This window comes from Drosophila simulans, chromosome 3R, assembly GCF_016746395.2.
Source record: "Drosophila simulans strain w501 chromosome 3R, Prin_Dsim_3.1, whole genome shotgun sequence".
Taxonomy (NCBI): domain Eukaryota; kingdom Metazoa; phylum Arthropoda; class Insecta; order Diptera; family Drosophilidae; genus Drosophila; species Drosophila simulans.
Window position 1 is genome coordinate 18,474,386 of NC_052523.2, and position 19,092 is coordinate 18,493,477.

Sequence of the window (19,092 nt, forward strand, 5' to 3'; positions counted from 1 at the left end):
CTTACTTGGCAAAACATAAAATATGCATAAATTCCAGCATATTTCACGATTCGTTTCGGTTCACTCTTGTCTTTGTTGGCGACGAGTCGTAAAAACTCAACATCAAGCAAAGAATTCAACACAAAAATGTTCTCTATATATAATATTTTCATTTCATTTGCAGCTTATTGACAATTGACATGAAATTGCCATTTTCTTCACCGTGGCGCTGTTGCTTCTTTTATGCTTTTATGCTTTTGTTATGCGACTGCAAATAAAGTAATAAAAGTTGAAGTAGAATCACAGTCCCAGTAATGAAAGCATAGAACATGCAACACACAACGCGCAACATTTTCTAGGTTTTCTTTCACTGACTCTGACTCAGCAAAATGACACGAAACATTGACATTCTGCTGTTTAAACCCGCCGTGAGTCATTTTCCATGGAAAGTTCTCTATCAGGTATTCCCTGGAAAAGTAAAAGGAAATAGTTGGAATACTTCTGGGTCTTGCAAATATGGTAAACATTTCTGTGGGGTCTCTGGTTAGCTGCACTCCTCGACTAATTGGAACTTTACTATGCAGACATAAAACTTGGCTTTGAGACTTCCATTCTCGGGCACCCTTTCAGCTCCCTTTTCCAGTAAAGCCCTTAAGTCTTTGGACTATCCATCTATCTGTCTCCTCTTTTCCTGATTTCCTTCCCCCTCGAGGTGGAGTGTCATGCGATATCTGCCATCTAAAAAATTCTATTGCCACTCCGCTTTGATATATCTCAAATCCCAGCAATCTGTGTGCCAACCAACAGAAACCGAAGAAGATTTATGGTGTCTTAAAAAAAGGACAAGTAGAAGAAGGTAACAAATTTTGTTGCCTAGGTGTCAAGTAGCGTATATAGCAATTTGTAAATAATATTTTTTATTGAAATCCTAGACTTTTGACGGGCATTTTCAATCAGCAAACTGTTGCTACATATTCCAGCTCCTTGGAACGTATATAAATCACGGCGATGATGTCGTCGCTCGTACCGACTAACTGGCTAGCTGAAGACATAATTAATTAGCTTTTAATGCTGCTGCCGAGACAAGAGATAAATCCCTAGCCAAGGAATGCCGCTGGCAGTTCGTTTCGCGGAATGGGCGAGAGTGCATTTAGTCAGACGGAAAATGATGCCGGGAAATGCCAAGGCAGCCAGCGGTTGCTTGTGAATCTGACAGAGAGACGGACGGACAGACAGACGGACATACATGTATGCCGCATCCTTTGTAGACATTTCGTTAAAAGTTAGCACAGAGCACTGCCAACAATCAAATCAAAAGCAAACAATGGGCAAAAATGTAAGAAAACATAACCAGAGATAAGCGGCTTCAGTTCAGGCAAAAAAGATGGCGACAGACGGAAACGCAGACGGGCCAAGTACAACACAAAAAAGGCAAAAAAAGAACAGGTCCTGGCCAAAAGGAACATGCCACGCTGCCTGAAATGGGAGAGTGCAAATGTCGGCGTGTCCTTGTCCACGCCCAGGGTCCTGGGTCCTGGGTCCTGCTCGCTTGCTTCGCCCGACTGCTGTTGTCTGCTGCAAATACCGCAACATGTACTCAAGCAGATAATGTTAAATACCACTCGAGAACGTATAGCAAAGGCAAAAGCAAGAGCAGCAGCGACAGCAAAGGAAGCAGCAAATCCATGGAACAACAAAAGACATAAGCGCTATAGCCGCTGCTCTTGGCCAGAACTCAACTGGCCCGCCGTCCCGAGTCGAGTCGAGTCTGCAATTGGTATTTGGGATACAGCACGGGTGTATGGGTCTTAAACTGGCAACTGGTGCTGGTACTGCGACTGGAACTGGAACTGGACGAGCAGTTAAAAGGACACCAGCAAAGGACACATGCAGAATGCGAAAAACGAAACCGAAAGCAAAGACAGCACTGTGCCAAATTGTCTTAGGGATATGGATTTCCATTCTATATTCTTACAATATGGAAAATTTATATAGCTTGGTTTAAATGGAATAATTTTAATTTATATTAACTCAAGTAACTTAAGTACGGCTTAGCTTAATCTTTGTTGTGAAATCCGCACATTGGTCCACTTTATTGCCAGTGTAAGGCCGCCAGATCCTGCTGCACCCATCCAATCCTGCTGGCCTCCGCCTGTCCTGGCCAGTCAGACACATAAAGCGAAACAAAAGTTCAAAGACACGCCGTGTTGGGGAGACATTTCCGAGGCGTCTCCTCCGGCTGCTGCAGCTTCACTCAGTTAGCTGATTTTGTTGCTACTTCGGCTGCGCTGCGCCTGAGCCGGAAAATTTAAGCGTAACATTAAATAATTTACAAACAAATGGCGCGACGACGCCGCCGTCGACGTTCGTAGTCGTGTTCGGCTTAATCGCCGGAAGTACGCAAAAAACCCAACTTGAATGGGGATACCGTTGGCTCTAGTTGGAGAAGTGGGTGCTGGGTGCCTGGGTGGTAGATGGTGAATGGTGGGGCAGAGTCACCAGGGCCAGGGTCGTCGACGCATGTGCATGTGGCAGGCGAAGAAAATCAATAAAACGTGCGAGGATGCGGTGGTTTTGCTTTTTGCCACTTTTACTTTTGCGACGAGGAGTCGACTGCTGGCAGGACAAGCAGCTTCCGATGTCGTCCTGCAGCCTCCGTTCATCCTGCTTTGTCATTTGTTTGGCCTGCAGCTAAATTTGCCTGTCTATGTGGTACTCCGCCTGTCCCTTATTTCATCCCGGCTCCCTGCCCTTTGTGCTCCTCACCAACACACACACACATACTTCCAGTTGCCAGGACTTAGGTGTGGCTGCTGGCAGCTGTTTCAGCTCTCGTCCTCGTTCTTCCTGTGCAGGCTACAAAGTGCAACAAACCGAATTGAAAATGGAAAATTGGCGACGTCACGCACGCTTTGAATACTCTGAATGGCAGTTTGCAAATGCATTTTAATAGTTACTTATAAATAAAACAAGTACAGACTTTTTTTACATTTCTACAATATGAATAAATAAAATTTTTAAAGTTTTCTCCATTAAGTATACGTTACCCGACGTTTTCTAAAAACCTTTTTATTCATGTTACATTTTTACGCAGACCAAAGAAATGGGAATTTGGGAAGACGATAGACTTTGGAATGGGTCCTGACAAGCGTTAATCTCGAAATAAAATATTTGTTATGCACGGCATCGAAGGCGAAGGCATCGCAGGACTAAAACTGGTGCACATTCAACCACCAAAAATTCGTATAATACTCAGGAGCTCACCAAGTCGTGAACTGTTCCGTGGAACTGTTTTCCTATATATTTGGTTCTTTTTTTCTGTGAGTGAGTTGCTGATTATCTTTGGCGGCAGGGTGAAAGCAAAAGCAAAAGCCAAAGCGACTTTCCATAGACTTTGCATAAATTTTCGACTGCACAAAAGTTTTCAAACACACTCAAATGTTTTGGGATATCTTTTACTTCTAAGCTCTGGCAAATTGACAAAGAACTTCACTTGAGTCCTGCATTTTCTGTGGCTTCTTTTTTAGGGCCAGGTGTGTGTTTATCCTGTCAATGTCTCGCAGTCGTCTCGCTATTTGCATATCAACTATGCGGAGCTGGGTGTGTGTGTGTGTGTGTGCCTGTGTGTAACACGCTAACATTCTGTTTGTATTTCATTAATATTTCAGAGGTGGCGTTGTTTGAAATCAAAACATAAATATTAACATACACGAATTGAAACGCTGTATCGCCGCCAGCGCATTTCCTGCCAACTTCACACACACATCGCAGCCACAGGAAAAAAAGAAAAATTGTAGAACCCGGACCAAAAATAAAAAAAAAAGAAGAGAAAAAATATGATATAAATGCCGCCCGCAGAAACCGCAAACCAAACAACAAATAACCGAAACAACACACACCGAATAAAAATGTTCCAAAACTCTGAAACAAAAACGTGGAGCTCGAAATAAACGAGATTTAACCCGCTGCAATGCAAGGCAAATATTTTTGTCTAGCACGAATTGGATTTTGGTATTGGGATCGGGATTGGAATTGTACATTTTCCAGGCGGCGATTGTGATTTGCTTGTTTTTCATTTAACACGCAAATATTTTGTGGCATGCAAACGATTTTGTTTCATAATTTTAAGCAAATATGAGCTTCAGTGGCACGGGAAATTGACAAGAAACACAAGAAGAGTTAATTATAAAAGTGATATTTATTATTTATCGGCTACAGATAAAGCCAATTACGTCTGGCAGATTTATGCGGCATATGATTGGAAAATACGAATTTATTGCCCAGTTTTTAATTGGGCATATTGGGCTTAAAATTAGATCTTAAAAGGAGAAAGCTATCAATAGTGATAGCATAGATGATAAGTCTTAGCCTTAAATAACAGAAGATATTCAATTTACTAATTTCCTCTCATTTTCTTTTCGTTTTAGGTAAGTGTCTGAAGAATGCATCATGTCCTGAAATTGCAATCGATGTTCCATCAATGTTTCCTTGCTCTCTTTTGTGCACATCATCCGTTCACAGTTTGACATTCCTTCATTCATTCATTATTTCATTACCCGCATTCATAGTATCAGATTTTCATAATTTCCATCGTATTTAATGTAGTTTAGAATTGTGTCCATTCCTACTAACAATCCTCACCGGAAACGTAAACTTTATGTATGTGCTTCGCTCTGTGTTTATTGTAAGTCTGTGTGATTGTCGTTACAAATTGTGGTAAATATTTAAACATTTTCATTATCATTTCGCAGACAAGGGCTGGAAATCTGTCAGAGATTTGCCAAACCGCCAAAAACAATTTGTGTGCCTAATTAAAAATTTAAATTACATCAAATAGAAGGTGGAAAAGCTGGTGGGTCTGAACAATTTGTGCGTGTGACAAATTTGCTGGCGAACGAAGGCCGCGCCAAAGTTGCAGCCATTATGACATGCATTATGGTTAGAATTGGGGTGAGGAAGTGGGGGGAGGGTCTTATTCCGGAAAGACGAAGGAGGAGGGACGAGGCAATATGCCACATGCTGCTGCCACACTAATTTGTGCGTTGTGCCAACTTGGGTGCGAAAAACACAGAGAGCGACGCCGCCAAAAACTTTTGCCCAGTCGCAGGAAGGTCCTTGCCACGCCCATACCCATACCCATAGCCATGTCCACGCCCACATTCCTGCTCCGGCCGCCTCGTTGAGTGCAGAAATTAATTGCATTAGAAAAGTTGCCCCAAACTGGGGAAAGAGAAGAGGAGTCGGTGAGCTGCACATGTGCCCCATGCCCGGGTAGCAAGTTGCGCTTATTTAAGTTTAGAAATGCCTTGGCAAAGTTGCCACCTCCCTTGGCCGGCTCCTTCTGAATTTCGCCGAACAAACGTTTGTCAGCAAACTTAATTTCTGAACTTTTGCGAAGGCAAATGGCAGCCAATCCCCAATTTTGCCCCAGCCCACAATTCGGTGCTTACAAAATGCTCGTCACCAACTTGAGCTGCGCTTTTTCAACGTCTTACCCAACGAGTTCCCAGTTGGAAGGATGTTTGTGCATATTTTAAAGGCGAAACTTGCCAGACGCACATTTTACATAAATGTTGCACTTAAATGCACATTTTGTCATAATGTCCCCCTGTTCCCACCGTTGGGACCAGAAGTGCTTTCAAGGGGTTTCGCTCCACTAGCAGGAAAAAAAATAAAACTGGAAGTATAAACGAAAAATGAAAATAACTAAAAAGAACATGAGAATTCCCTGCCTTTAAGCTGCCTTGGAACTTGGAAGTTGGCAACAAAATTAAGATTCTTGTCTGGCCGGGCAAGTCTATAACAATTTTCAATAAATAACATTTTGTTTATTTTTGCCTGCAAAAATATTTCTCTCAAGGGTTAAAAGAAAACTTTGTAACTGGAGGGCGAGAGCACTTTGTGCAGTGAAATGGAAATGAAAACTGTTGCCAAATGAAGGTAATGCCAGGGGTTTTTTTCTCTTCTATATATCCTTTTCTGAGTGCGTATGTGTCTGCGTTTTCATGTGTCGCTTGTTAGTGCAATTGCGATTGCGATAGCTATTGCAATTGAAGAGAGAAACAAACGAGCCATTGCATCTGGCCCAGTCCTCCCTTCTTTGCCAAGTCACTTTGTATTGAAATTAGACACATTTCCGTTCAATGGAAAATGCCAACGGCTGCTGGCAACCCCTCATGCCTTTCCGTTTGTCACCCCCTTTTTGTTGAGCATTGATATGCTTGCAGGTACAGTGGAGGTCAGAATAATAGCAATAAAGATTGAAACCACAAATATGTTAAGTAATATAGTATTGTAACAAATCAGGGCTATATTACATTTTATTTATTTATTTATTTTTTTGATCTGTAGAGCGCTATTTTTGCGACCCCAACTGTTTATGCTGTCTTATGCACTTGGCTGCAGCTGCAAAGTATGCTATAGATTTTTGCTCGAGCGCCTCGCACATCCTGAGGTAACTGTGACGGCAACGGTAACGGGTGTGTAACGAGTGGGTGGCTGGGGCGGCTAGCGGTGCGTGTTATGAATGCTGGGAGCGTGGAGAGCGGGAGGTGAGCGGCAGCTGTCTGTCTGTCTGGCGACACTCGTTGACATTGGGGGCGACAATGCGTCAAGGCGGGCCACCCACCAACCCCCGCCCCCCTTTGACTCACTAATTTGCATATTTATGCAATTATACGCTACCTTTTGTACCCAGCCAACGTTTTTGTACGTACATCAACCCTTTTTCGGGACCCGAACGCGAACCCAACCTCAACAGTTGGTCGCTGGCCGGGGAAAACAGTCGCTGGATAAAATACGGGGGCAGTGGCAGTGGAAGCGGCACAGGCACAGCATGTCACTTGTCACGCCAAACACGAACACGTTAAATGTCAACAATGAAGTGACGCAGCACGGCAACAGGGGGTTAAGACGAGGGGCGATGGGTGCTGGGTGTTGGGTTGTGCGCCAAGGGTTAAGGTGGGTGGCTGGCCCAGTAGTTGGGTGGATGAGCGGTCATTGTCCCCTTGCGCGCCTACCAACTGAGACAACATCCGCAGCGGTTCGGATTTCAGTAGCACTGAGAAAAACAATGCAATTAATTAATTAATTTTTCAAATAATTAAAAATGTATTTTATGGAAAATGAATGAATATTTATAGATGGTAGGTTGCATTTTCTGCTATGAAGCTAGTTATGAATAGCTACCATTTGAATCCGATTTTCTCTCAGTGCAGCACCCTTCAATCCCTTATCCCTAGCCGCCCCGCCAACGCCCCTTGTCTCCTGACATTTGACACTGTCACAGCGTTTAGTGATTTATTTGATGGTGACATGCGTCGCTGTTGTTGCCATTCTAAAAAACTGGCAATGGGAAAAGGGATATACATATTTCGGAACGTAGCAAACATTTTTGCTTAATTTTTGTTATTTCTATTTACTTTGGGTCGGGTTAGATGGAAGATGGTGCGCCGTCCCTGCTTCTATTAAATGCAAATGAAGTTATGAAAATTGCTCAGCAGCCCTCAAACCGCAGCATTGTTGCCGCGTGCCAACCAAAAAAGGGTCCCGGCGATATCTTCAGCAAATGATCTCAATCAAGGGGAGCGAGCATTATGAAAATTGCATAATTTCGCCATAAGGGTTGTGCACGACCTAACTATGGTCGTTTCTAAAAACCCCGCCAATGGCACTTCAATTAGAGTAGCAAATAAAAACAAATATAAACAACATTTTGTGGCGGGTTCAAAGTCTGCACTCCAGCAGCCGGAGAAGTAGCAAGGCAGCAAAGTAGCAACATCCGCATCAGCTCCTTTCAAGACTTTTCCAATCCGACAAGTTTATAATCCCGTTCGCCGGGCAAACTGAAGACAAGATCTTGGCCCCGGCTTGTATGTCAACAGCTTTAATTCGGCCTTTCATTGGCTGCTATTGCTGCCGTTCGCTTTTCAATTACCAGCTCAATGGCTTCGAGGAAAATCCTTGCAACAATGCCAGGAAGCTGTGGCAGCCAAATAGTTGCACTTTTCCAAGGAGCCAGCGTCTGGCTGGCTTTTACACTCCTCCGCCGGCGGCGCTCGTCCCGCAGCTCACAGCTTTTCAGCTTCAGCTACAGCTTTTCAACTTTCAGCTTCATTGAGCATTGGACATTTATTGTTGCTGCGCATTAAGGCATTAGCAGGAGGTTGGCAGCAAGGATCAGGGGGGGCGGGATCATAATGGCTGGCCAGGAGCAGGAGTTCCACGAGTTATGAACGTATTTTTGACTTTGTTCGACACTTTTATTGCCCAAGTGGTGCAACGTTTACATTAAAGTCAATCGCTGGCTTAAATGTTCAACTCGATGGCTTCGATTCATTCAGTGTTTTCACGGAAATGTCATTTTATATATTCATATGCCTTTAAACGGTATCAACTTCGACCCCTGTTTGCGCCATCCTTTGCAGCTCCCCATTATTGTTATTTGATTTATTTATTTAGCTGGTTAATTTCATGCGGCACTCGAAAGAGGGGTCCTGGCCTTTTTTGATCCGTCTGCATAAACTTTTTGACAGCAGCAGCGAGTTTTTTGGGGTGGTGAGCAAAAAGGAGGAGCACATACAGCGAATTCCTTGCCGTGCCTTTGACTGACATGATTATAAGTTTGTCTGGATCTGAGTTCGAGTCTGAGTCTCAGCCGGAGTCTGTTGCCATCCTGAGTCAGAGTCTCCAGTCTGGATCTCGTCTCGTCTCGGCACGTTAACTCAAACGAAACTAATTTAATGCGCTGCAAAAGTATTCAAACAATTGCACAAGGCGACGCCCAAAGTGAAAGCAGCCAAAGCCAAAGCAGTACAAAACACAAAACACAAAAAAGTGAAATACACAAAAACCGAACTGAACTCAACTGAAAAGGAACATAGATGGATCCTGGGATTCTTTTTTTCGGGGGAATTCAGAACAACTCGTGCTCACATCAAACGAGCGCATTTCATTTGCCAGCCAGCGAAAAGGAAAAAGTTTTTGTCTTCCCCCGTTCTCGCCGCTTTTTGTTATATATGTATTTATTTCTTTTTTAGAAATATACTTATGTATAGAAATTTCGTGTTCCCGTACTCCATGAAACAAATTCAATTGTTGGGGCGTGTGCGTGATGATGGTGAAAAGGGGGCGGGGCCGGCGAGAGAATGTTAACAATTTTATTTATGTTTGCTTTGAACTTGTCTTCATTATTTGTCAGCGACAACAGCCAGATGTTCTCCGATTAAACACATCCACTCAGAATGCAGTCATTTGGTTTAACACTTTAAATTTAAACACTTTTTGCACCAAAAAATGTGAATTAATTCCAACAGAATAAATGCTTTCATTTTGTTCAGCTTGAAATTAAAATTAGCTTAAAAACTTTGGCCCCAACCACGGAAAGCCATTACTCACGAACAACCATTAGGGCACCTTTAAGTCCCCAAACTGAGACATGAAATATTTGGGCACAAACTAAATACATTTGTGTTAATTTCCACACACACACACACTGGCACGCAAAGGAAGTAGGGGAAATGGTTGCCGAACCCTTTCGGAAAAATTTGCATATGTGTGGCTGCGCCTTGAGCGATGGTGAAGGGATGGGAGGGTTAGAGAAGGGAAGTGAAGAAGTATGAGCCACTCATACATCAAACTATTAAAAGCCTCGTGCAAAAGCCTCCAGGGCATCGCAACGCAGCCACAACAACCACCTTTGGCATTAGAGGGCGAACCGAGCCACACATCCTGAATGTCCTGGGTGTCCTTTCTGTCTTGCCGGCATTTGTCAAATGCTGTTACCGGGCTTCAGCGTTCCATGGAAAAGTTGCCTGCCAAAATAGCAACAGTTTTTCCGTGAGCCCGAGCAAGGAGCGGGAAAAGCTCTCCTCCAGCAGCCGAACAACTTACCACAAAACCCAACCACTCCCTTCTCCCGTTCCCCCAAAAACAAAGTTTTAGTATATTTGTGCCTAGTTGGGGCAGGAGAGCGCCAGGTGCACATATTTACATATTTTTGGGTACACAATTTTTTGGTCTGAGCCCTTTGGATATTTGCGGGCAAATGATTTTAAGCCTTTTGCCTTGGCTTAGATTGTTTCTGGGCTCCCCAGATGAGCAGCTCACTAAATTAGTTTCATTTATCTACCGAGCTCCGTAACGTTATTCCCTCGCAAAAGTTTTTCCAGATTGCAAGATTTCGTGTCTTGTTTTCTTTTTTCTCTCGTTTTCATGGTATTTTTTTTTTTTTTTGGTCGGGGGCTTGGCTCACGTAAATTTCCACAGCCGACCCAGACATCATAAACAATCCATGTGGCTATCATAAATTGCTTTTCTTTGGCAATTTCCCCACATTTTCTCAAATCCAAACAAAGTCTGGGTCATTTTTTACGGCAGCCCAGACTGAAGGGTAGTGTGTCGGGGAAATAATGGGAAACTTCACCGGGGTCTTAGAGGCAATTAAAATAAATTATGATGTGCAGATTTACGAAAATTAAGAGATTGTTTTTCCTGCCACTTAAAGAGGAGGTGGCAAAGCCGGCAAAGTAAACTACGAAATTACGTAATAAGAGGAGCGATGCAAAGGGATAAGTGAAATCAACTTGCAGGTTAAACGTATCCTATCTGTGGAACATCCCAGGACCTCTGGAAGGAGGGCAACACGTGCTGTGGCCTCATCAGCAGTCAGAGCACCTGACGCGACCCCCACACACCCAAACACACCCACACACATTGGAATTGTGGAGAGGATTGCAGTAGGAGGGGGACGAGGGAGGGATTTGCCTTTGGTTTTTCGAGGAGAATCCTGGCTTCTTGGGCAATCAAGAATTCAGGTCATGTGCATGTGAACTCAATTAAGCAGCACATAACTTACAAACCGGATTACAATCATCATCATCAACAACATCTGAGGGAGGGACCTTTTGTAACCCCGGAAGAGGAGGAAGATCCTTTCGCCTTGTTGTTTGGCATGCAAAGCAGTCGGTGGCCGTAACAGTTGGACCCTTGGATGCCTTCGCTTGCCTTTGACTTTTCGCCAACGGAATATGTTGCTCATACGCCCCGTTGCCCATCAGAATTTCCCTGCCGGTAACCGTAACCTTTTTCGGGTGCAAAACAATTTGCAACCATAAATTGCGGACCATTTTGGGGGTAAGGTCAACAACAGCTGTCGATTGTCGAACTTATTTCGCATGTAGAGCAGGATATGAGAATTTTCACTTGAATAATTAATTGAACGTAACAGTTTTTGGACGGCTGATGGCTGGGGCACAGTTGGGTGGGATTTACCCTTGTTGCGGTTGCCTTGCTCCCTGTCCATCTGGCTCGATTTGTGGCCATTGTCTCCTGTCTTGTCTTGAGGCTCCATTCTCCCTTCTCTTAATTAAGCCATATACCAGCGAGTCCTGCGTAGGTGGGGTTTCACCACTTGGGGTTGATTACTGCCACTACTCCGCTGCGAAATTCATTTTTTCATAAGCCGCTTTCAAGCGTCGCCGCCGCAACAGGCAAAACAACATTTAAGCCTTTTCGTGATAAGCATTTAAATAAATTAAATCCAAATCCGCTTTCCAACCCCCGACCATTTGGATTCTAACCGCATGCGAGAGCTCTAATGAAAAATAGCGAGAGTGCCGGGCATAAACAAACACAAACCGACGGCGACAAAGCCAAACAAAAAAATGGGGGAAAAAAAGATTGCAGGCGACATAAAGATTTGTCAACGTTGATAAACAACAACAAAGGCCAGAAATGCGACGCGACTGGATTGCTGTGTAGTATGTGCATGTGAGCTTGTCTGCTTTGTGGTAAATTTTCACTGCCCCCCAGTTGGTTGCAAAAAATGTGTGTGCGAGTGTGTGTGCTTGTGGGAAAATCTGGGGAAGGGCAGGCTCGATCCGGCGAACAAACAAAACCGAATCAAATGTGCAACTGTTGCGGCCAGTGTTGCTGCCTCAGCTGTCGCTTTGATGGAAAGTGTCAATCCGCCGATGAAGAGCAGTCAAATGACAAGTGTCAGCCAGCTGGAGATTCTGTAATCAAAAGGGTTACCCTGTACCCATAAAATCGCATCTGAACACTAAAGTAGAGAATAATATAGATATATATTATACTCTTTATGATAATTTAATATCTTTCTCGCGTAGCTAGATATTCACATACCCTTCTGCAGGGTATCATTCAGCCGCAAACTGGGTCCATTGTCGTGCGCTGTTAAGTATGCTATATTAATTTGCATTGTGCGGATTTGCACTGACGCTTCTATTTCAATCCAACTGTCTGCGGCTAAATGCATCCAGAGCATTGGTATGAGTGCGAGTTTTTGATTGATATGACATTGATGCCATTTTGGTGGCTCATTTGAATGGAATGTTTATTGTCGGCTTTGTTCGGCCATCAAATTCTTTTCTAAGCGGCGTTTATCACCTAACCCAACCACTTCAGCGAAACAGAATGCCCCATCAGTTCAATCAGAATTGTGTGGCACAGAATTTGGTCCACCACCGAAGCGTGTCGCATACGTTGCCATTAGAGATAATCACTTTTGCATTTTTAATGCCCTGGTCATGGACACACGGACATAAAATGAAATTGCAATTGCCAGAGCGCCAATAGCTTTGATAAGCCATAATCATTTCGATACTTATGCAGCGGTGAGAAGGGGGAGGGTGGTTGCTTGGGGACTGGGAAATTAGCATAATAAATGCTAGTCGTGGCTCCATAAAATTTTATTAATTTCCCAGCGCACTGCTACGCGTACACAGCAAAAACGAGCCACTCAAGGGCTTAACAGATTTACAGCTCGCAAAAAGCCAAAGCCATAAATACGGCAGTGCAAAAAGCGTGCAAAAGTGCACTAAAAGCAGACAATGACTCATGGGCGGCGAACGGCGAGGTGATTGAGGGGGTGGGTCTATCTCTCCCCACCCCTCACCTTTTGTTTGTTGTACATACGTACGCCACTTTCTAGGTCAGCCAATTGGCAAGTGCAGTAAAAGCCAAACGGGCGGCAAGCAAACGGACAGATAGTTGTCAAGCGGCCGTCGACGTTTGCACCGTTCATTCGTTTGTGTGGCAAGGTATGCGAAGGGGCGTGTACCGCCCATCATGCCTCCCTTCGCCATCCGTGGGCAACTCCTCTTGCACCTTGTGCGCCGGCTGTCAACAGTGTCTAACGGGTTGCCCTGGGCCCAACTGACAAGTGTGTACGCCTCACAGATGGCTGGCAGATTGCGATTCCTGGGTGCAGACAGTGCACTGCGAGAAAAGCAGACAAAATACGCGAGGTGTGTCTAAAAAGTTGCATATAATGCAGATACTGCTCGTAAGAGCAGAGAGCTAAAATGTTGAGTTCAGATTAAATTTAAAATATTTAAATATAAATATCAATTATATTATTTTTAATATTGATGAGATACTTCAGACTAGTTTTCTTGTTTTGCATTGTATCTTTCCCTTTGTGAGAATGTTTCTTTTCCACTGATACCTTTTCTCGTCGTGTGAGAAGGCCGACGCAGAGCAGCATGTATGCACTTTTGGGCACAAAAACACGGGCAGACATTGTGTCTGGGACCGTGTTTTTGGCTGGCTTCATTAGGAAGAAGGGTGCACTTGTCTGTTGTCTGTCTGTTGACTGCCGACTGTTTCTGCCTTCTGCCTTGTACCGCTGCCGCTTCCACTTTTGCGCTGCCAAAGTGCCAACAGGCAACAGCCAACTGCCTGCTGTCTTTCTGTTTGCCATTTGCTGCTCCTGCTCCATCCTCCTCACGCTCCTGCTGCCCGAGAACGAGAGCACAAACTATTTACGTTGACGCATACTGGGACACAGAACGCCCACTTGGGCACACCCAACTTGAACCTACACACCACCTCTACCTCGGCCCCTTGGTTGCCCACTCAAAAGTTCAATGTACGCGCTTTTGTTTCGCAAAAAAAAAAAAACAGCAAAAGAAAAGCGAGCAGAATGGGGAAAAAAGGAAATTGTTGTAGGCCAAACGTTGCCATTTTCTTTTCTCATATTCCGCGGCTTTCATCGCCGCACACAATCTGCGATGTCACGCCCACTTTTGGCCCAATGCCAGGGCAAAGTTGGTCTTTGGGTCGCCGTGACTTGCAGCTGATAAAAAATTAAGCATAGTTTTAGGCCAGCCAGTGCTGATTCTGCTCTCCTGCCACAGTCTGTGGCACTGCCACAGCCACTTTTCTACTTCCACTTCCAGCGACTTGATGAAGAAAGTTTTATTGCCCCCGGGGCTCGGAGTCTGCTCAAGTCCATTTGCCTTTTTAATTTTAAACAAATATTTTGCCAAAGCGTTTTTCTGCTTCGCTTTTCCTATTCCTTTTCCTTTTTCGGTTCTATTAAAATGTTGACAGCTTGTTTGGCGGCAAAAGTTTTTCGCTTTCTTTGGCTAATGATAATGAAATTACGCTGAGATTAGGAGTTTAGCCCAAATGCAAAGAAACTAGAAAAATTCCTCAAATTTGTGCAGCATTTTAGAACATTTTTGAAAAATATATTTGATGTTCTTTGATCTCACATGGGAGTCACATAAAATACCTGGCATATTTATAAACTTTTTATTAAAACAAATGATGAACTCTTTTTGGATTCTACAAAATTCTTGTTTCGTGGTGCATGTAATTCTTGCGTAGTTGTATTCATTTTTTTGGGGGTGGTGCACATCAAACAATGCAAATTGATTGCGGGCAAAGGAAACGCGTAAATTTGGGCAAATATTACTGTCAGTCAAACGGCAAGGAATCAGGTTTTCGTGGGGTTGCCTGATCCGCCCTGAGCCACAACTCAGGCAAAGTCTTGCCACATGCCTGCGCATACCAAGTGGGTGAATTCGTGGAACGAGGCTGGAGAAGGGGCTGTGGCAACATGGCCATATGTGCGGCATAATGAGGAATCCCGGCGAAGGCAAGTCGTGCATGCAGTGGCCGCATCTGACAGCAAATCAATTCATATGCCGCCTGGCGTGGTCGGGCCTGGCCAGAAACCACCGAGGAGGATCATTTGGTGGGCTTGGGTATGGGCGAATAAATTCATCAAAACGATGGGCCCATTGTTGTGGGCGGTTAGCAACTGCAAATATGACTCGGGGGTGCCGCACAATCGTTACACTTATACAACGTCTAAACGGATTCCACCGGAACAATGGACAATGGCCGAAGGCGGAACTTAATCCATTTTGTCTTCTGCTTTTTACTCGGACAAATGAAGTCAATTGGATTGTGATGCGACTGGCGGGCGGCAGGCAACCGGCGACCGCATCAAAGTAAATTGTTTTAAGCATTCCATGCTTGATGCCATGGATTAGCATCGACTAAATCGGGTGGGTGAAATGACAAAGAGCTTGGCGCCTTAACGAATCCATTGCACTTTCTTCCTCTGAACTTTGGACCCTCATCCACGGACATGGCCACATTTATTACGCACGCTCATTTGTTTCTCGTCCGCCGGAGCAGCTGTCATATTAAGCAACTTTGACCATTCGAGTGGCCACGCTCGAGATAGAAATCTTTTTTGTTCATTTCATTTTATGTCCACTACGACAAGGCCCACGCACACAAACGCATTTTTGGCAATTTCCTGCCTTTCTCTTGGCCATTTCTCCCCCACTCGCCCGTGTCTGCTGTCTGACCAATGCCTCAATTTGACATTGATGTGCCGAATGTGGAAATTTTCCTCTACTGACCAAGCAGGGAAGGCAGAAAAAAAGACAAAATAATAGTGCTGAAATGTTGCGAGTTAAAAGGCAAAGGTTCATATACACTTTCCTTGTAATATTAAGAATCAAAGGTTATCTTTAGGATTTCTTTCAAAATTAGTAAAAACTATGGTTTAATTTTATATAGTAGTAGTAGTTTCTTATCTGAACCTTACATAAATACCCACATTTGCGGACTACCCCTTGAAAAGAGTATTTTGAAAAGGGAACCCACTCGTAAGCTGAGAGAAACTGTAACGGCAAAAGGCTGTTGAAATGTAATTTGGCAAAATATTTGGGTGCTATCCTCGCTTGACTTTGGTTTCGTGTGTTCCACCCAAAATGAAACTCAATCTGTCAGTCGCTCCGTCTCCGTCTGTCGCCGTCCGTCTCTGTCTGTCTGCCCTGCCCTGCCAGTCATGTTGCCACCTCACCACCGCCCACTCTCCGTGGCCTTTCAAGGCCTACGAGGCACCCGTTTTTTGCCATCCCCTCAAACTTCTCATACGTGCGTTAGTCATTTTGGCACTTTCCCATGTCGTCAGTCGCTTTGCCTTTTACTCATTCGCACAGCAACGCCTACACATATTCATACCATCGCAGCACATGTGAGCGGATTGTTTTTCCCCATTTTCCCTATTTCCCAGTACTTTTCCTTTTGCTCCTGTGGCAGATTAGTCTATGTACTTTGGTGTGGCTGTTACTTTTTTTCGAGTTTCCTTCCCTGTTTGATTGTGCATTTAATGCCAATTTGTTGTGTTTTCTATGGAGCTGACAATCCTATGACTAATGTTTGTCCTCAAACGAAATGAAATCAATCAAGGACAGACAAGTCAAAGAAGTCTAGAAGAATGAGCTTGCTTAATTAGTTAGACTTCCTATGCACTTGAAACTAAAGTTCTAGGTATGAAATTCTAATTTCCTAATATTTTAACGATTTAATGGCCTTTTCAGTTCCCTTCTACTTTCACTTCTCTTTAATTTATGAATCGTTTGCAGTCTAGACATAATGAGAAATAATAATGCTCTAATCTCCCTTGAATGGCAAATCCCCCAAGATCCGCTGTCCATTTGCAAACTCATTTACAATTAAAACAACATTAATTTCCCTATAATATGACCTCAAGCATTTGTCAGTCTGTCCGAAAATTCAAATTGCCGGAGCAGCAACAAGAACAACAAATGATTGTCCATCGTTGAGCCCGCCCCCTCATTGTGTATAAATGCCGCAAAAAAGTAATTAAATTACGCGCTGCAAACCAGACCAAGCCAAACCCCAAACCACACTGAAACCAGGCCAAAACCGAAGCCAAGCCAAAAACCCCAGGAAAACTTAAAATGCCCCGCCCACGCAACAAGCGTTTAGCCACGCCCACTCCCATTGGGAGGGCGTGGAAGGGATCAGGTCCTGCTGTGTGCGAAAATTTCGCATAATTGCGTCAGGCGAGCGCATAAATTGCCAAAGACAAGCGGCCTGGGGGCACGTGCGTATCCGCAGGGGGGTGCAAATGGCTGCAACCGAGGGGAATCCATAGAAAGTTAAGAGGAAGCACTGGGGGCAGGGTGCAGCAATCAAACGCTGCACTTTGCGTGCACATATGTCAAATGGAACAGCGCAGTTCCCCCTTCAATTCACTTCACATCCAGCCGACAAAGTGCAAGGACTCGCCGGCATTGTCCTGGTGGTGGCTGTCACTCCAGCTGATAAAGGGGAAAATAAGAGACATGGTGGACTGCGGGGGCGGAAGTGCCATGCATTTTGCCAACTTAAATTATATTAAGTATGAAATATAATGCTAATTATGGCTGATTTCATTCCATTTGATGCGCAAAAGAACACGAACGAACAAAACCCTCGCGCTGCAGAGACAATGCAAATGAATTAAAATTAAATGGCTGGGAAAATGGAAATGAAATGAGAATGGAAATTGAAACGTAATGCCAGTCGTTTGTTTGACTCCACCTCCCACTTAGTATTTTGCCCTGCAGCTGTCTGACTTGTACGCTTTCATGGGAAACGCGGCGTATGCGTAATTTTTGCCTTTTTTCGCATACGAGCATCGCAACCCTTTGACAATTTCCACGCACTCCAGCTTGCTTTTTATGTTTGAAATGATTTTTCCATCACTTACAAATGAGAAATTAAATTATTTGCTGCTAATGTATGTGCGCGCAGAGAAGCAGGAGTGAAAATGCGTGGAATAGCCCCACCCCCAAACGGAAATGATACAGCAGAAAGAGCCGAAATGGCAGCCATCTGAAGATGAAATTTGTGCGCCGTGTGTCGCGTGGAAAACTAAAACTCATTTCTGGCAAATTAAACTTAAATGTGCCACGTTTTGGATGGAATGGAAGATGCCAGGCGAAATGAGTTGAGTCCGGAAAAGGAAAAGGGCTGCAAATGGGTTAGGGGGGATTGTGTGTCGTGTGTGCTGGTGTGCGAGCATCTCAAATGTGAAAATTAAAAGGCATTTCCGCAGAATGTCAGCGTCATATTGTAAAACATGAGTATTTAATTAGAAAATACTTTTAGGCAGCGCCATGCAGACAGCGTACCTCAATATGGCCCGTTCATTTTGGGACAGTGTGCACATGAAAAAAGGAAGTAATATAATTCATAATTAATTAATTTATTTAAAAATAGAAAAAGCATTTACTAATATGATCGATATTACTATTCATATATGAAAATATCAAACAAGTTGATACTGCTGCTTAGTACACACATTTAAACTAATGTACTTCAACCATAGTATCGATAATATCTAAAGATACTTTTCGTTCCGTGTACCCTCTCGTTTCGCCATGTCGATACATGCGCTTGGCTAATGAATTCCTGCAGGAAGAGTTCGGGCCAAGTTTTGTGCTTTTTAACAACTTAACATAGTTTTGGTCTCGGGTCTCGAGTTTGTTGCCAGCTCATGTAAGGATGTAAGTACAAAATAGCATTTTCCTTAATGGAAAACCTCCGCCTAGGCTCACAACTTTGCATGTATGCGGGATATTAACACGGAAAAACCAACAGCCAAAACAGCGAACTACAACCCGGAATGGTGTTGGCTGAAAGTGCCGGCCAAGAAGAGGTTATGTCGGCGGGGGTTCAAAGGGCAAGGATAAGGACAAGGACGAGGACGAGGACTGGAACGGCGAGGGGTCAGGAGGATGAGGGCGATGATGATGACGAGCCACGACTGTGGCGATGATGATGATAACGATGATGGCTGTGTTAATGGCCAGGCATTATTCAGAGCCTCGTTCCCAGATTGTCACACAGCGATAGGCAAAGGGCGTGTGTGTGTTAGTGAGTGAGTGTATCTTGATTGCCGGCAGTTGGGGGTTAAACGGGGGGCCCAATGTCCACTGGCCATGTCAAAACTCATTTGCCGTTAACGAGCAGCCATTGTGCTTATAAAAGGAT

The 19,092-nt window shown here is 44.1% G+C and overlaps 1 protein-coding gene across 6 annotated transcripts in view; it reads left to right on the top strand.

Moving 5' to 3' along the window:
* LOC6729061 (sterile alpha motif domain-containing protein 5) overlaps nt 1-19,092 on the top strand; it is a 152,629-nt gene that overhangs the window by 109,939 nt on the left and 23,598 nt on the right. The window contains exon 5 of one of the 6 annotated variants that reach the window (XM_039295210.2): nt 4,407-4,433. The exons of the other annotated variants lie outside the window; for them this stretch is intronic. Within the exon in view, the coding sequence (XP_039151144.1) occupies nt 4,407-4,418 (12 nt within the window). The 3' untranslated portion in view covers nt 4,419-4,433. Of the gene's footprint in view, nt 1-4,406; nt 4,434-19,092 lie in introns of those variants that run through there. 6 annotated transcript variants of the gene reach the window in all.